General features: G+C 46.0%; 1 protein-coding gene across 1 annotated transcript in view; it reads left to right on the top strand.

The window, feature by feature from the left end:
- LOC131205634 (cyclin-dependent kinase 14) overlaps positions 1 to 19,841 on the top strand; it is a 76,165-nt gene that overhangs the window by 44,240 nt on the left and 12,084 nt on the right. The window contains exon 4 of the mRNA XM_058197821.1: positions 12,310 to 12,506. Coding sequence (XP_058053804.1) covers positions 12,310 to 12,506 — 197 coding nt within the window. The remainder of the gene's footprint in view (positions 1 to 12,309; positions 12,507 to 19,841) is intronic.

The raw sequence follows: 19,841 nt of genomic DNA, 5'->3' as shown, positions 1-19,841 counted from the left end.
TCGTTTTGGATGGAATTTTATTTATGGCTGTTTTGGAACAACTTTCTACCACGCCGAGCAGAGCCGAACGCTCAGGTTGGCTCGTACTGGCCGTGGACCAGTGGCCGGCTACTCAACAAGTAGACCGCAACCCGCACATTTTTATGGTCCCATTTTCCTTTGATGCCGATCCGCTTGATGCCGAGCTAGGCTAGAGGACAAGCGGAGTCTTCCTGGGCAGAGGACATCTTTTATCGTTTCGCGCGCAAAGTTTGCGCGATACGCTGCGAACCGTAGCGTAGTTGACCTGCGGCCCGGGAATGGAAGAGATTTCACTCAACAACCTTGAAAATCCGTCCTGATTTCGGCACGGTTTTGGGAAGCCACAATCGTGCGTCGGTGTTTTTCGTTCTATGCGGTGTGTAAGGCCAACCATGGCTTCAAACGGAGAGAGAGCGAAGTAGAGAGACATCGAGCGGGTAAGCAGTAAGTCAATGTCTGTTTGTTCCATAAATTTAAATTCATCACTTGGAGGGTTTTACAGCGTCGTGGTACGCCGTGGTCTACAGTCACGTCGCTGATTGATTATGTTTTAGCACAGGGAAAGCAAACCACCGTCGGTTTGGGAAAAAGACTCCTGACGATGGAGGCGCCTGGTTGTTCGAGATAATTGATTGGAACGAATTAGCGACTGTTTTACTTTATCGAAGATTCAAATCTGACTGATTTCTCATTTTCACCTAGTAAAATTTACCCGTATCCTTGCGTTTAGCTATAAACGAAAATCATAATTTAAAATATTATCCTAAAACGCACCCCAATGTTGAACTAACATTCGTAATTTCTTTAGATTAAAAACATATTTACATTCGTCTAATTGTCGCTAATGGACCGTAATCTGTGACGCTGCACTGGGTGATTCGGTTTAATGTTTTGCTCGTTAGCAAATGGTGTCCCGTCAGGGGCCCGTTCCATTAGTTGGCCATTTATTTCAGTTACCGATCGGCCATTAAAACTAACATTCACTTAGTAAATGAGACGCTGCAACTCCGTGTGCCATTATTGCTTATTGCCGCTGCCTGAAGCCGCTTCTGGATTGGAATTTTCTACCAATTCGTTCGTCCTCGTCCAAGAGCATGTCGCGTCGAGGTGGCGGTTTGGCGAGCATCCGCCTGCCCAAAAGTTTGGCCGCCTCCACAAAAGTCGCAGAGTCGCGGATCGGATAAAGTTTTCGCCGAAAAACACGTGCCAGCACGTGTACACTGCCTCCTCCCCATGGGGCCCATCGCGTCGTCTGGCGGGACAGAAAAATGCGCCACTTGCAGCACACTCGGTTGCCTTCTAATCGCATCGAAGGTCGGTTTCGCGAAAAGTTGGCAGAAAAATTCGCCCATTCGTCCCGGGAGCGCCACACGGCCGACCGAAAACTCCTCTCCGGCAATGCGGCAAAGGACACGCAATGGGCAGACTCGTTAAATAGACATTTCTCTTCCGTCTTCGGGGAAAGTGGACGAAATGAGCACAGAATCGGAAAATACCTTCGCGCGCACGGATGACGGCTCGGAGTGTGGCGCAAATTCGAGCACACGATGTTTACTGTCCCCAGTCCACATTCGACGGTGGGCGGCATAAAATCGGTCTAGACTGGTTTTATGTTTTCCGAAGATGTCTTCCATTTTTTCCCCGTCAACAAACGGGCCCATCTTAAGCTTTGTGGAACTTCAGATCGGCATGACAGAGCTCCGAATGTAATTTTCCAGCCGGCATGTAATGAATATCTGAAGCTGTTCGGGACACCATTCGGCGGCTCTCCCGAAGTACCCCATTTGCTCGTGCCTTGCTGAATAAAGGACCGGTTGATAGGGTCCTCTCTAAGGCCAGTGCCCCGTGGCCAGGGATCAAATTTTTCAATTATTTTCCTGCTTTTGCCACTTTTCTTTCTTCGGAACAGTCGCTTCCACAGACCGACACAATCACCTTTTCTGACTTCGTTTCAAGCGCACTTGAGAAGCTAACAAACCGTGTCGTTTGGCTACTAGTCCCTGCTGGTCTCAGCTTTTTGCCCGAAGAAAGTTGTTCCATAAGTAGTAAATAATCTCGCGCAATGCTATGGCCTAGGCGCTTCAGGCTCTCGGGCTCGGAAACATTGTGTAACATCATAAGTCAGTGCGCTGATGGTAAGTTAGTGCGACGGTACTAGGCTTCGGTTCGGCACGACCGTGTTTTGCTTTCATCTGACTGTAAGCGAAAAGTTACACCTTTTCATGTCGCGGGCACGGCGTCTTATGCTAATGGATTTAGCTTCGTCCGACTGCTAAACTTAATAGTCACACTTTCTTGAACGGGCCAACGGGGTAAGATTATATCAGAACTCCTACTCCCGGCTGGTGTCGCAAACTTTATCATTGCTGCTTTGCCAAGTGTTATTTCCCGGCTAGCATAAGGGCTTCAAAATGATGAAGTGCTCGTTTCAATTTTCTATCGTTGCTCTTCTGTTGCTGTTCTGTTGTGTTCCAACAGTTCTAGGCTGTTGTATTAATTAGGAACAACAGTGCCGAGTTAAAGTAGAATACAAAATTCACACAATTCCTATTTTCATTTAATAAGATTAACCCCTCGAAGCTTTATAAAAATATCAGATTTTGAAAATGTCTGTCACTGAAGAATTTCGCGGTATCTATTATTCATCGGATCAATGTTTATTAATACGCATAATGTTTGACACGTAATTTACGAAGAGCCAACAAAACAAGGTCGTGATTGGTTGTGACATGCGAAGCGAACGGCGCAAGTTTTGGGTCCCCGTAAAATATGCTACATCGTTGGTTCCATACATCAGCCACCCAGACGAACGCCCCGTTTTGGCCAATTCCGAATTTGGCACAACACGCGCCACGCCGGTGGAATGAAAATCGAATATTGGCAACCCCGGTGCCGGTGAATCGATTCGCATTGGGCCCAAGGGACATGCATACGCGGGAGGGATATGCCGGGCCGAGGTTTCGGCACGCGTGCGCTCACCTAACCGCTTGAGTGATGGGTTCGGTTTCTCAAATTCAATTTTATAGCAGTAATAGACAAAAGTCTTTTTTCTCATGTCGTGTTGTTAAATCCCCCTTGCATACAGTATTCGGGAAGAGCATCCATTCTATCCCCCGGTCCGTGACTTTACTGAACGGAATTTCGAGCAAGGCAAATACTTCTGCCCAGAAAACACCTTCCGCGCGGGTAAACCTTTGGGCCGTCGAATTTGTGGGTAACTTTCACTGGGGCCCAAGCTCCCACAGGAATCGATCACTCAATTGAATTGATTTCGGATTCCGATGCATGCGGAGGCCAAAGGTGTGTCTGAGTGTGGGGATTCTGCGGGTGTAGTGCTAAGTCGAGCATAATCTAATCAGTGAAATGTTTCCTACTGTACTGGTCCACAATCAAAACGAACCGGAGACAGAACCGGGTTGGGTTATGTATGGGAATGTATTCCCGTGAGAGTTGAATTTGGGGTCGATAAGAAGGCCCCGGAACGCCTTGCCGGGTGCGATTGGGAAGAGTTGCTCTTGAGCCAGGAGCGACATAAGCAAGTTATCTTCCAATTATCGATTTAGTTCGAGCTTTAGTTGATCCCCAACTTATCCCTGGTTTTGGACCACGCAGATCTGGCCAATATTCCGTTTCGCAAACTATAATTCTGTAAATTTTACGCATTCTAGACATTGTTTTAAATTACGCCTTTACGTTTACACATAGCCAACTTTACTGCGGAATTTGATAAATTAAACAAAATATAAAAATTTTCCGGTTACCGATTTTCCGAACTCGCTTGCTACATAGTACGTATCTAATCACGCTCGGTGGGAGCTGCAAGTCATCGGTCATTGACCTGGAAAGATGAGCAGCTTTGGGTCATTACTACTTAGAAGGATAAACGTGTACCGTTGCTTCGTCATTATTGGGCGCCTTCTCGCATCAACCCATCGTTATCGTTTGCTGAATTATAACGGATCAGTGGCCAATGTCGTGTCCGTAACAATGTAGAATTTTAGTTGGATTGCCGGCGGCGGGCTCCGGTCGAACCACATCATCTTGCCTCCCGTGCGCAGGGCTTTGGCTTTATGATGATGTCTCCATCAATTGGCCGAGACGTGATCATGGTTTACCGAACACCGAGCACCATCGTTAGCCACAAGGCAAGAGCGAACCGGTATTGTGAGCCTGCACGAGAGTCTCCTGAGACTTTGAGCGGCCACACCACGTCAGAACGACGTCGATGCTGGCAATGTACGCTCACACACAACTGCGAATTACAATAATATAAATTTTCATTTCTTTCAAATTACCCGGAGGAGCGGCCACTGGTGTACGGTGTGTGCCTAAGCTGTCATAAGCATCGTTAAGATTGAAGCGAACGATACGGATCCAATCGGTTCTCGACAGTTCTCGACCAAGGTAGTGGACGTGACCTCGCACGGTGGCCACAGGACACCGGCGGTCGACTGGGCGCCACCGTCAATCGATTTTCGTGTAACTCAGGGCCCTAATGTCTGGTAATTTTTGGGTGACGTGGCTCTCGGGGTGACCTCTGAGCGGTGGTTGTTAAATTTTATGCTTGTTGAGCTCGGTACGACACTTTTTTCGGCAGCCACCACTATCGCGGACGGCCACTAAAGTCTGTCGGCCGTTCGGTGTCGTGACTCGGTGTAGCTGTTTTAACGGTTCACCATTAGCGTGATGTGACCACCGTACTTTGGAAGATGTTTGGAGTGTAGATAGGCATGCAAATGTGATTACGCGTTTAATAAATTCAGTAACATCGAACTAAACATGTTTTTGGCATTAGGCGCAACAGCAGCGGTCAAGATTGTACACCGGGTGTTGTTGTATTTCGCCGTTTCGGTGTCGAAAATAGCCAGAAGGTCACACCTACCAACCTGCCACAAACGGTTTCCGATTGGGTAATTTGATTGATGGATACCGGGTACTAGCCAATGGCGGAATAATATATTCCAGCGTAGGATTATTAAGCAACTGATTGGTAGAATTGATTACCAACTTTGGCTAGTTGGCCACAATAATAGGTGGCAAATAGGTGCCAGTCAAACATTGGCATGCATGTTTATGATACTGAGCAATAAATTCTCACTGTTCTCGTTCGCTCTTTACTCCTAAAACACTAACCTCCATTTGGTCAGGATACGGGTCCACTGCTCCGGTCGGCCACACCAAACGAAACCGTTTTAGTTCCACTTTTTTCCACAAACACTGAAGCTGAGAAAAAAATCTCTACAGCTCCGAAAAAGCGTATGCAAAGAACCGTACATCAGGCTACTTTACGATCCACATCTTCATTCGAGATGTGCTCGTGCAAAATTAAAACCGGCGCCGCGTCATCCTGGTATAGGTTTTTTTTTTTTACGGCACTGGCAACGGAGATGCACGGCGAAGCAGATTTGCCAACCGACGATGTTCCTCGACGATTGATAAGCGCATTCCATGCTGCTTATCGCGAGTCTTTTGAATTTTATAGATTTTACCCACCAATGCGCAATGAAATAGTCCATGTTAATTGCAGGAAACATACCTTTCCTTTAGAACACAAAAGAGGATGGTTGAAATCTTTTTCTTTCCTTCGCCCGCTCCTGTGCACTTTTCAAGTCAGGCTGACATTTGTGCTCGTTGGCCACCACCGCAGCAGCGGCCCCTATCTTGGTTGGCAATAAAGCAACTCTTTTAGTATCAGCGCACCCGCGGCCACTGGGAAGGAGGAAAAAACGAAAAATGCTCTTGCTCTCTGCACCCGTTAAATCGTCCCGAGACGCAACCGCCCCGGGGCCATAACAACCGCGCGGAAAGCGCATATCGCGCACAGCTTCGTGGCCCTCCGGAGGTTGCTGATGGCTGTGGGGATAACCAGCGGTTGCCTCATTGTGCGCAAAGATTGTTACACACGCATTTGCATAAGCGCGCCCCGCAACCCGATTCGCCTTCCCACCGGAAATGGCCGACCCGGCAAGAGGATGCATTCGACTGAGCGCGCGTAATGGGAAAGGATAACAACTGCAGGCGAAACGAAAAAAGCGGAAAAACGAAACACAGAAACACTATCCAGCGTGCCGCGTCGCGCCTCAGTCAGACGTTTCCGCCACGTTGCTGCTTCCGGTGGTTGGCCCAGATGGCTCTGGGCCAACCGGGTCCCGTACCCGGTGAGGCTACCACGGTTGGTGGTCTGGAGTGCAATAAAGTGTCACAAAATTCGTGCCACGAGACGTTCCACTGACGCCGCCATCGGGAAAGTCTCCGCTAGTGTTATGCAAGCGCGCAAACGGTTCTTTTGCGCGAAGCGTGGATTGTAAAACACACTCCTCCGCACAATGGTGTTGGAAGTGGAGCACTTCGGGCAGGCACATTTTCAAAACAGGAACAAAAACTGTGCTATGGAAACAGCAGGAACAATCGACGCGTCGTAAGAGCACCTACACAGAGTCTGAAAACATTAGTGACCCACTTCTTGACGCAGAGATTCATCTCCGGTGGGCCACCCATTGCCGCCATGGATGAATTTTCCATGCAAATTAGGGGTCGGTGGGCAAACCTTTGGCCCCCCGGCCCGAGTGGTGTGTTTCGAAAAAATTAAATAAATCATGACTCGACGAACGCGTCACTTTGCCGATCTTACCGGAACCTCGGCTTTTCTGAAGCACCGCTGCCTCATATGGTAGCACGTTGGTTTAATACTCGGTTTTTAACTTACTCGTTCGTTTCTTTTCGTTACAAGATGGGAGAGAAAATTCCTCCTGCCCGTGGAAGGTGGCTTCCTGCGGAAAAAGCTCCGGGGTGTGCTGAAACAATTTGTATGAATAAATCATTCTCATTTCCGTTACGAGGCTGGAAAATTTCGCCTTTAACGACGACGCACCCGACCTGCAGTGAGCTTCAACCAGTCATCGTAACGTTATTACGTTTTAGAAGAAAATTTTATGTACGGGAACCCGGGACCCGAACAGAGCGCGTGAGGCCAAGTGGAGCGGAGTCGTTCCTTAAATAGAACAATGCGCTGGGCGCGTATGTGGGCTTCTTTTTTCGGCAAAGGGCGCGATTGTTGAGTTTCCTTTCACTTTGGGGAAGCTTTCGCTGCATGTCCGCCGAGTGGTGGCTTCCAATGTGGCGAACCAGCCAGCTGCTGCTGTCGATGATCCTGGCAGGTGATGGCGGTGGTTGGAAAGGTTGGTGCGAATGTTGGACCAAGTTTGGCCATCTTTTGCGTCATGTTTTAAAGCATTTCTGTTGGTTCTTAGCTGCTCACTAGGGCTAAGATTTGGTTAGCAGAAGAAGCTTACACTTCACGGAGAGATTGTTTTTTTCTGCCAGTCATTTACAAGAAAATGAATATTACAGCAACGATCCTTTTTTTGTGTGATCTTTTTCGGGCTCCTCGGTTCGATTTTAAACAACATCTACCATATCGTAAACTCTTGAAAATGTCGATTAAAATGAAGCAAAAAAGGAGATTGTATTAAACTGAAATTCGGCTTCATTATTCATGAAATTCATTAAACAAACTTTTAACGCCCAGCTTTTCCTGGCTAATTTACTGTACACCGTGGTTCAGCGTTGTTAGAATGGCCGGAAACCATGGACGAAAATTAAAATTCACTCGAGCACATAATTACGTCATGTTTCTGGTTACCCGTGGGAAACGGAACATCGTCGCTGGCCGTCACTTTCATACTACAGGAAGACTTTAAGCCGCCAGCAGTGCAGCCGCGTTTCTGCTCTGCAGGGAGCCAATAGTTTTGGCTCACACGAAATTAAACTACCTTTTTGGGGTGTGTAATCTACCAAATAGTAGCGCAAATTGAGGCACAAAACACCGAGCGAAAAAAACGTCCCTTTCCGTGCACGACGAACGACGAGGATAAGAAGGACTTCGCATGGCGGCAAATCATTCGCCCTTCGTTAGGCAACGCACCGAACTGTGAATCGTGTCTCGCCACTTTGCGGTCCGGTGGCCAATGGCGACGCCAAGGCAACGCCGTAGCCGAAAATTGTTGACGTTTTGCCAAAAAGCAACGAAAAAAAACAGCTACACTCCAAACAGGACTCTGACGTCGTCCATTCTGGGGCTCGGAAAAGGGATTCACTATCGTAGACGACTTTGTCTACTGCATGCTACCGGAGAGCGATTCCTCACATGCCCTCTATGACGGACCCAATGTTCCGGGGCCCTCCGACCGCGAAGTGTGTGCGTCTTGGTGTCCTTGTAGTGGAGGTGACAGGGATCTATTCGATCGTCGTTCACCACCACTCACGGACGGTGGATGAGTGAAATGAGTGAATGGTCAGCCATAGGGAATGCTCTATGGGCCGGAAACGAGCACTTGAACGGCGTCGGTGGGGTGGGGCGAGGCGCGAACCATTGAGAATGACGTGTGAAGATGATAGTCAGCTCATGCAACAGAGGCCAAGCGCCGGACGGACGGACCCGAAATGGAAAAACCACATAACGGCTTCAATCGTCAGACCGTGGCTGGCCGTGGCCCCAAATGTCCGGCCCAGTTTGGCCTCGGGACTCGGTGATGGGTCGCTCGTAGCCGAGGGACCGGAAGGATCATTTCGAATGACCATTACTTTTTACAGCACTTTACGGAACCCCTCACCGCACTCCGACCGGAGTGTGCCTGGCCGGCCGACGGTGGGACACCCTGTCATTAGAGAGAAAGACCGATTGGTTCATCCTGGGATTGGAAGGTTATAAAACAAAACAAAAACACAGCTGGCGAAAGAGCTGATATATCCGGGATCCAATCGTGGTGTGCCGCTGCCCTCGTGCCGTCGGCAAGCGGAGGTGATTTTACGGAATATGTTTTTCTCGGTCGTTTGTTTTTCTAAATTGTGGCATATTTCGCCCCGTTCAGGGGCAGGTGTGCAATATGCGCTGGATTTGATTGGTTTCTGCCCTTTATTTTGGGTGCGAAGAAATTAGTTTTTTGTGTATTTGGACCTTTGTGCTGAAAGGCAGTTCATTAGTAGAGCTTAACTTTTGTGTGATAAAGACAGGTTTACTTGCAATATTTTAATTACTTTAGTTTACCCTTCTATTTCATTTTCTATTGTTTTTCAAGAAATATAACACATGGGTTGTAAGGTCCTAACACATGGATGGCGCTAGTCTATTCGCATTCACCGGTTTTTCAGTAAGAAGTAACCGTCCAAAGAAGACTGTTAAATTTTCATATTATTCTTCTCATAAGTTTGTTATTTTAGCACTTCTCGCAAGTTTACTTATTTTATGTTGGTATGATAGTTTTAAGTTGAGCCAACCGCAGCGAACGATTTACGTTGATTTAAAGGTGAAAAAATGTTTTTTCCCAAAAACAAAACTAAAAAAACCGTTAGAAAGAAAATGCCCTGAAAATGGATTTAAAAATGATCGCCATATGGTAACAGATGCTGCTGTTGGGTGACGCCATGCCTCGTCCAGCGGATGTTTTTCATGGCCCGTGGTAAAATGGTCTGCAAACTTTTAAAATATAACAAAAAAAGGCCCCAATCTTCCAGGCGGTCCAGGGAGCTTTGGTCCTGTTTTTATTGGTATACTTAAAAGAGTCTTTTGCACTCTCCCACCCGGGCGCTACACTTTTATTTCCCGCCGGACACATTCGGGGGCGATTACCGAGAAAAGGCTCACTTCTTTGCCCGGGATAAAACGTTTCGCCACGGTCACGGGCTTTTCGGTCTTGCTTGCTTCCCTGTCCTGCCGCTTTGCCATTTCCTTGAAGACGGAAAAGTAGGTCAATTGGACCAGTTTCTGGCAGCACAATTAATACGCTTCTCCGTCACCGGAAAACAGAGAGCCAATCGAGGAATTTGCCATCCGACGGTTCTTCTTTGCATTTGCAGCTCATTAATTTTGCTGGTGGGAAGCGAGGAATGTCGGGTTCCATTCTCCATCTCGATAGCCAGCCGTTCGATTCTGCTTCCGGCGCACCAGAAGCCGGCCGCGTACACGTGCTAGCTTCTGCAATGGTCCCGGGACGCGGATTTCTATTGAATGGATCGTAATTTAATGTTTGGAACTTCACTTTTGCTCGGGCGCATGGCGGCGGCTTACATCCGTATCGGCTCGATCGGCATTTTATTGAACATTGACATTGAACGTTGTTGCTCCCCGGCAGTTCGCTTTCGCTAACGTCTTCCATCATACTTTGGAAAGCAATAGGATTGCAATATCAATAAAATTATCCCCGGCAAACGATGGCAAATTATTTCTGTCCAACTTCCTGTTAAAAGCAAGAATTACTTCACACGGCACCGCGCGCTTCGTGTACTCCCGGGAAACCATACCAGGCGCTCACGGTCCATTAGGAGGACACCATCGTTGGCCAGCGTTTGCCAGCGTGTTTTGCATAACGGAGCTCGGAAAGTGCCGGGGTGGCATTAAAAATTAATCAATAATCCACAGTAATGGAAATTTATTGAGGATGGGCGAATGGATCCTTTTGCGACACACACTCGGATCGGGAGATATTTGATGCTAAATGGGCAGTAAAATTGATTCCTGTTGAAAGTTTTTTTGTTGTGCGAAAGTTTCGGCTACACCGTCGGGGTTCACTGCCGCGAGGTGGTTCGTGCTGATGCTAAGCTGTGATTTATGGGTTTCGGTGGTTTTCGGTTGGTGCGGTTTATGGTGATTTCCTCAATGCGGGACTCCACTTGAACTTCAACCGTACTGCACCGAAACTTCCCAATCAAAGCTCTTTGGTTGGTTGGTTCGAAACATACCTTTCGTTTCATAATTTCATGGCCCATTTGCAAGTCAATTTATCACTAAGCCGATTTGGGGCGATTGAACTGATACTCTGCCTGAGACAAAATGTTGTTTGCTTATCACATCCCCTCGGGACGGGTGCGTATAATGTCTCTTTGATAGAATGATTGTAAATATGATATCTTGTTATTTGAAAACCGATCCGAAACCGAAAAACATTCTCGAAATCAATTTGAATTGAGCTAAGTCACCAAAAAGGTTGTCTTCGGGCTCAATTTCCCAACATGGGTTTATTTTTCGGCTCCCATCCAATGTTGGTTTCGAATAAGTATTTCCACAGTTCGTATAAAGATGAGCTGTTGCAAGGGCGCAACAAGAAAATTCACTTCCGCAGGGCTCGAAATGGAATTTAGCTCCTATTACAAGCTTCTGGCGGACTCGCGAGTGTCGCACCAGGAAATGTGGGAGCTTTTTGAAACGCCCACCACGAATCCGCGGTAGGTTGATTGAGGGAGGTGTTGGCGATAATCCCGCGTTCTCGTTACCATAACGGCGTGGTGGGGTTGAGGAAGAGACCGTACGCGGGGCATCCTATTTCGTGCTAACGGTAGTTGGAAGTGCAAACAAATTTGGTTAAGCAAGTTTCTTGCGAGATTGTAAGACAAATATTTGAACAGATGGAGTCCTCTCCTTGAGTGAGCCGACAACCGACTCCGGAGGAAACAGTGCTCCTCCGATACATCATATCTGCAGCGACGATATAGAAGAAGCATGCGTCCGTCCCCGTTTTCCACCAATCGGTCATGACGCAATACAGTATAACTTGTAGTTTGGTTAAGTTGGAGACTTGTGTTTAACTACGTGCAATTTGCACAACTCGACAAAGTCCTACCTACCTTCTCGTCCCCGGTGCACGACGCTTCTGCACACAGCAAGTAATTTGTCACATCGCAATCATCGTTATTTCGAGTTGATTACTACCGGAATCCGTTTGAATGCATTGCCACCGACGGAGCGTACATTACACTAACAGCGGTTTGGCAAATGAAAATTGATACTTCAATACTGCATGGCGCAGGCCCCGGGTCCGTCTGAACATACTTCTAGCATACTTTCGATAATTGCTTAAACACGCCAGCGCGCGGTTCTGCACCTCTTTTTAGTTCTGCACCTCTTTTTATGGTTTCACAATCATTCGGATACGTAGAATAAGGATATAAATGAACACATTTTTCTGCCCATTAGCATATACACTGCAAATATGTATCATCCGATCAGCCATTAGCATTAATCAATTGATTAAAAATATGTTAAAAAATGCAAATTAACTCAAAAATATTCCGGTCGGTCAGTCTGGTGGTTTTGCTACTCTGGTAGCAAGGTTTTTTAATTTTACCTGTATTGTATTAAAAATATTGTAGTTTTTGATTTCATAAATCATTTTATTCTTTTAATAAACTTCATAAATGAATTGATAATCAATAGTCATCAGTTTCCAACCATTATTGGTTTCGCTTAGTCACTACAAGGCATCTAATGATGTGTCTCCTTTTTGTCTTTTCCAGATTGGAACAGAGTAGGCGACCACGAGCGGGTCCATCGGCAGCTGTCGGTCTCGTCGGACAGCAAGCTGCTCGACGACGACATTCGGGAGGAAACACGTGTGATAATGCGACCTAAGAAGCCACCTCGGCCCAAGTCCGAAGTGTTCTTGAACAAACACGACCCGCACCCGAGAAGGAAACGGTTTAGCGCATTCGGGGTAAGTCTAATCACCATTTTTCATCGCCGCGTAATAGAGCGTGAAAAAGAGAGAGCCACCCATACCGAATCCAAATATTGTAGTTTGGTTTGAATAGAGGATTGCTTGGCAAAATAAGATAAATGATGACGAAACATGGGGCGTTTTGCAGCTGGATAACAGAACTGCTCCTGGGAAGAGCTGGGGCCGCCTGTCCGGTGGCGGCATAAAAGTTTCTCATTGTTGTTTTTCACTTTTCACAAACCTGTCACTCGTTTACCGGTTAGCTAACCACTGCAGTGGTGTACAATTAATCATGTGTTTTCGCAACTGTAGGCTGAACTTTTCGACAACTGGAGAAATAACAGCCCAACGGGCAGGGGCAGTCCGTCTTTGTCCTGTTAAAACATCCCCTATTGGGATGCAGCTGTGCTGTGGGGACATTTTCGCCCCGATCGGCTTTGGAATTTTGGTCAACCGTAGCACGCAGGGCTGCCAAGGAATAAAAATATATTGTAGCCTCCATTCGAGGGTCATATATTTTTTATATTTTAAAGCACTGGCCATGCCCACCCCGGGCCCTGTTGGAAGGGACGACTGGATGATGGACGAAAAATTATGATGGCGTCCCTTAACTTCGTCCTCTCGACAAAAAAACAAAAAAGGAATGTAGGGGCAGTGAAATGTGATGAAAAATATTTCCCATCCGTTACTCCTATCTTTCATTTGCATGCGCCAGAGAGGCTTCGGGCAGAGCAGCAGCGTTCGTGGGTCTGCAGCTGTCTGTCCGTTTGGAGTGTGATTTTTTATGCTAATGCTGCCGACAGCATAAGAGGGCGGTGGCTTCACAACTTCACCGGTGCAGGCATACGAAGTACGAAAATTCGTTAAAATCTCGTACAACATGGAGCATACATTGTACGCAAAGGGGAAGGCCCCAGCAGTACTAACGCAGACCCTTTCGGCCTGTACAGTACGGGCTGTGTACGCACATAAATATTATGTGTATCAAAAATGCAATTTCACGTAAAGAATATTAATTCCCTCCTCGTCTGAAGAGGACTTTTGCCTTCTTCCTTTTGTGATACAAACTGATTTTTCTTTCGATTTAATGAACGAATCTTTATGTGAAAAGGAAACCATCGTGTGCCCTGCGATGTGCGTGATTTATCCGGCCACATTCTTAGGTCGTCGATCCAAGTGTGGATAATAAATTCTTTCCTACCGTAAGGCATCATTTCTCATCCCTAAGCAGTACAGACATGAAGCTCAAGTAGATTATGTGGTTGGGTTTTGAGTTGGTTTACTAATGTTTGGGATTCTGTTTAGTAACTTGTTTTCTAAACGGTATTTCTATCGAGAACAATCACTCAACGTAGATTGAAGAGTGGCAGAAGTTATGTTGAATAATACAAGCATGGGTTTTGCTTTATGGCGTTTTTTGCATAAAAGTACAGGCAGATCGGCACAAGTTACTGCACTTTCAGTATACCAACCTCGGTTAGACGCTATTGTTGTTTGATTCCCCGCTTCTAAAATGTGAAATGCTTCATAAGATTCACATTCAAAGATGCACATTCAGCTCCATGATGGTTTATATCGCTGGCTCGAGAATACGCCTTCTTTTGCTGCACTCAAAAGACCCACACAGACACTTCACAACGTCACCGTCAAAACAGTCTTGGGCAAGTAAACAGCTCAATCAAGCACAATTGAATTTTTCCTCCTATTTGCAATAAAGCTTTCCTTTTGACGTGCTGATCCGTCCGTGCACGTCAGGGTCTAACTCTGTGGTTTCCCGTACTGTGGTCGGTTAAAAGTTGACGAACTTTCGACAGAGCTCGTTCGTCCCATAGCCGCCGAAGCTCTCGGTGGTACTTTTGGGTTTTCATGTGCTGCTGGCGGAGGCTTACAATCTCTGGCACAATGACGGGTCGCGTTGATCGACACGAACGAATCAACCAACTCAAAGTTGCTTGTCGCGTCGTTATCGTTCAGACGCAATGGATTCCGAAAATGACTTTTTTTTGTCGCTCGCTACTTTTGTAAATGTATAATGTAGACAGCGCCAAACCACTTCAGTTCCATCCATCGATCTGAGGTAAACGTTCCCCGAAACGCTCCGGTAAAGTGAAATGTATTGCTTAGCAGCGTATATGTGAATAGAGCGCAATTTCTGTAAGTATTTTGCAAGGTGGTTTATAAGGAAATCGATAACGTACAATCTATCAGCTTCAACAAGTTTCGTGTGTGCTTACTACGCTTAAGATAATGGTAAACATATTTTCTGACACGTTGCAGTAAAGCATTATTCCCTGTTGTAAGAAATAGAATAGTTTTTCATCGTTTAAAGTACGAAATGTCGTTGAAACGCGTTGTTACCCAGTTAAAAAGAATGTACTAGGTCTACCGAGTATGTATGTATGTATGCACCGAGAATCGGACTTTTTCGGATCGCACACACAAAAAATGTTTATACATTTTTTAGACAAATTTCTATTTTATTCAAAGTATGTGCCATCGCTAGCTATACATTTCTCCTATTTCTCTGCTAAATCATGGATTCCCAGACGAAAGAATTTTTCGAATTTTTAAATAAACTAATTAGTCACCCAATTTCGACTTCCTCGTAAAAAATGAAGTGCTGCTCAGCCATTACGTGTCCCATCGATGAAACATAATGATGTTCGGAAAGAGCTAAGTCTGGTGAATAACGCGGGGAGGCATAGCAGCTCCCATCCAAGAGATATGATAGCATCCTGACACAATTTTGCTTTTTGGGGTCATGGAAGCCTCAGACCAAGGGCCACCGGGCGTCTCCATTTAGATAAGAAAAACGACTTTTTGGTCTTTTTCCGATGGTTTGCAAACCAAAATAATTTTTGTTTCAGCCTAAAATCATTTAACTGATTTCAACACAAGGTACTGATGAATGAATCACTAAACTGGGAAGTCTCAATCGACAGGTACAGTCATCTTTTTAAAAGTCCGATTCTCGGTGCATAGACCTAAATAGAAATGAATGGAGGCGCCTAGTTGTTTATAGCTACAAGTTCATAACTGTTCATATTTCACCTGGAACGTTCCGAAAATTCATCTAAACCACCCCATTCAATAGTCAACTCAACGACACAACGCACATCCAACGGACGATAAAAGTAATTTGCAGTCTTCATAGAAGCTCTTCATGTTATTTGTGCGGAGTTTTGCTGCAAAGTTCTGATCGCGTTCCGCTGATAAATGGAAGTGCTTAGGGCGCCTGGTATTGTCCAACACACAGCGAACCCGTTATGACAGCCAGTTTAATGCTTATAGGAAACTTTGCCCTATGCCCTGCAAGCACCCGGGACGACGGAGGGTACCAATGTCTCAAGCCAGTCGTTTGGTTCAACACTTATCGAAACGGGAAACCCCCCGTCGAATAACGTTTACGGACGGACGCAGAGTAATTTGTGCTTGTATTATGCATAATTTTGCTCGCTCGTTATGCGGACGATGTGAAAACAATAATGAATCTCTGGCCTAAAGCTCTCAGTTTACCGTAAACGATGGGTTGTTCCCGTAAAGCGGCTTCCTTAAAGCGGTGGAAATGCGAATCCTTTTCAATCAAAACACCCTCGGGTGCGTGACGCGCTAGAATAAGGGCGGCCCCTATTGCTAGATTCCATGTTCGTGACCTACTTCACGGGCTCGCAAATGGGCGATATTTCCTTCAGAATTCTCATCAACGGAAATCAGTTCACACATCAAATTCTTCTGTCCAAACGCGGATGGCGGGTCCCGGCGCTGTTCGCATTCGCAGCCTGTGGTTACGGAAATAAGGAAATTAAATTCTTCTTCCGCTGTTCGCAGTTGCAGTTAGAATTTTTCGCATTTTTCTGGTGCAGTACGCTTCTACTCGTTTCCATTGTGATGCTCGATCCGTACAGTCGAACAGTGCTGCAGCCAACAGACATCGTACCGCTAAATGGTGACCTTTTCCGACGACTGCCTTCATCATTTGGCCCTGACGGAAGCTTAAATTCGTTCCCGCTAAATGGACCTTTCTCATTCGAGAGCACGTCGTCGGTTCGGTGCCACCGGGCACACTGTGCTGTCTTTTTGCAATTTGCAGAGACCCCAAATGAAGTTGCTGCACACTGCAATCTGGTGCAGTTGCGGTGCTTCAAACGCGGGGCGTGGCACGAGTCGTGACCGTGATGAGTGCTATTTCGAAATTGCTTTCTGCTGTTCTGCGTGATTGGCCCAAAATGGAGATATTTCTTCTGGTAGCGCTCCCGTTTCTGCCTGATGCTAGTTGTAAGAAATTTTTAATCAAACGCATAATTGAGGGTCGAGTTCTGTTCGTCGTCTCTTGGGATAGCAACAAAATAAGGTGATTCGAAGTTTTGTAAATTCAAACAGTTTAGATAAAAAGTTACATATTTCAACAAATTTAACAGACTGTTTCTATAATCACATAATGCATAAAATATCATGTAACGACACTGCCCCCTGCACTTCAGTGTACCCGTCACTGACCATATCAACGATTTTTTCAATCACTATCCGTCAACCGAAAGCCATTTTCAACAGCTACGAGTGAGAACATTACAGAGCCAGGGCGTGCACGATATTAGCATATTCATTACTGCTTCCATTTCTTTGCTAATAGGCTACCATTATTAGCACCCTAAACACTAAACCCGAAAGCACTTTCCCAAAGCACCACTCGAGTTCGAGTTGCGGACGGCATGAAAATGGAAAAATCATCTCCGAGCGACGGTGTTGCCGGCCATCGAGCCACAAACTGGCCACATTCCTGGATTTTGGGATCTGTTTTTTCTTCCTCTTTGCTCTGGTGGGTTATATCATTTTAGATCGTACGGAAAACTCTATCCGCCACCGTGTGAAAATGGCGTGATCCAGAATGACGCCACTTTACTAGGCAACTCGGGCTCGGGATGATGCCAGCTGTAGTCATATTCCCTCAATTCGCCACCCTTTTTTCCTGTTGGGCTTTTTGACCGGAGCCATAGTGGAAATCATTGTAATGCAAGGAAAATCGACCAAAAGTGTGGTGCCAGTGAGGGTGGGTCCACAAAAGTTAGCCCGGATGGGTTTTGGTTCCTATGCTTGGCCGGAGTAAATAATGGGCGCATAGTGGAGCAAAACAATTTACAGAAACTACTCAAATAACTATACGGTGAAGGATTTCAACTGTTATCGTGAAGCTGTTTTCAACGGCACTTCATAGTCGATTGCCTTTGGCTGTTGCAGAATACAAACAGAGCGAACCTTTATGAGCTTCATTTCGCATAGTTTTAGTTTTGTAAATCTCATGATGCATAAACATAAATATATTTATCTAACATTAAGTTCGTTAAACAATAAAACTCGTGATCATCACCGTCGGCATACAATTTCCTTGAAGAACATTAATACCATCATTTGTCTTCGTTTCGGGCACCGTAATGTAATAAAAGATCTCGCATCGTGATCTTGGTAATTGGACAATTTGGGATACAGAATAATTTTCAATTGACAATGTATTTTCGCCATCGAAATCAATCGCTGTTGTAAATAAAAAAGCATGTTCCCTACGGATATTTTAACGAACCGTCCTTGTTGGGAAAAGTGAGGAAAAAGTTTTTCAATTCACGCCAGTAATGAATGTCTTCTGGTCCAGTTTTGTTCGTTCCTATGTAAGAGATAAATTTTCGATAACGATGAAAGAAATAAATAAGACATCTATCTGTGGACACTTCGGTCGTGCTTCCATCGCAGCGCATGCCAAAGGATTGCAACGACGGCAATTCCGATGCACGAGCTTGTTTTCAACAACTCTGGCGATCCATCCTCTGTCTTTCGAGAGCTCCCCATGGACGCCAAGCGGTGCAATGGTCTGTAGAAAGGAGATGGGTTTTTATTTCTTGCGTTTCTTTGCTGGCGGCAGCGCAGTTCCGTTGGAAAGCTGTGTACTTTCCTGCACTTCAAGCTCGGCGGGGACTGTGACCGCCCTTTTTGTGCACGCAATAAGTTTCGTAAGTTAAATATTTACTGAAAAGACACACACGCGATTGTCACCGAGCACCCTGCACCGGTCGAGTTGTGCCGAGTCGAAGGAAATCCTTTCGGCAGTCGCGCTCTGTACCAAGGATCTCGAAACGTGACGATGCTGTTCCGCTTCCGGACCCAGAATCCTGGTGGGATCAACAAACGAAGTGATCGTGTACCTGAGGTGACGCAGCGACACCAGAAAGTGGCAACGGCAAATTTCGCCACCATCCATTTCCATCGGCCGGGAAACGGGGATGCTGGGGCGCACGGTAAACAGTCGGTGGATAGTGTCCTGCTCCTCCCGAGGCGATGGAAGACCGCACGACCGTTTGTGCATCCCAAGCACATTTCTTCTCGTAAATGCAGCTTTGATGTTTATTTTACATCGTGACATCTCTACCGCGATTCCTCTTTCTATTTTACAATTGCAGACATTCGCACTCTTGGCCAAGGGCCTTCGCTGATAGCTTTGGCTTAAGTGTATCCTTTCACCGAAAGGCTACGTAGAGTGCCGCCGTTCTTTCGGGCACTCTCTGGCTTGGGGTTTTCTCGAGAATTCCTTTCTGCACTGAAAATAGTTTTCCGTCTTTAGGTTTCCTTTTCCTGCGGCTCTCCCTGTTGGGCTGCCACTCGGAAACGGAAGTAATTCTGATGCAACAAAGTAACTGCAGTAGCGGAGCACCGGTTAGGGCAAAAATGGAAAGAACCGTATCGGAATGGTTCAAGAAAAAACCCGCTTTCTTCCCCATCCGGGACGACGGACCCCGTGGGTGCCCTGAGGTGGACGGTGATCTATGGTGGTTCCCGTTGGCGTAACGAACGATTGTTGTGGCAGGAAGGTGAAGAGAATTTATATAAGATCACTGTACACTTAACCTCGCCGTCCGAGTTTTCCTGGTGGAAAATAAAACCGAGACCTGCTGGATACAGAGAAAAAATGGATGAAAACAGCTCCCAACTTTAATTTACGGTATGAGAATGTTTCATGAAAAATATTCAACCGTTTTTGGATTAGGATTCTTGATGGCCACCTTATGGATATATTTAAATAGTTGCAATAAATTTACAACTTATCAGACCTATCCAACGATGAAATTTCCTTTTTTATCGAAAAGGAAGGAAGGAAATAAAGATTACGAAAAACATAAAACTTCTAATTAAAAAAAAAATCTTAAAATTTGATGCGCCGAAACATTCGCGAAATTCGTTTATGGGACTCAAAAATTGTTATCTCATCTATCACAACAGTAACTGCTTCTCTTTTATCATGACGGCATTCAATTTGTTGCGACACTGCGCTCCAAAATCCTTCTTCCG

This window comes from Anopheles bellator, chromosome 1, assembly GCF_943735745.2.
Source record: "Anopheles bellator chromosome 1, idAnoBellAS_SP24_06.2, whole genome shotgun sequence".
NCBI classification, from domain to species: Eukaryota; Metazoa; Arthropoda; class Insecta; order Diptera; family Culicidae; genus Anopheles; species Anopheles bellator.
The sequence above is the reverse complement of the archived record's forward strand: the minus strand, read 5'-3'. Positions and strand labels throughout refer to the sequence as shown.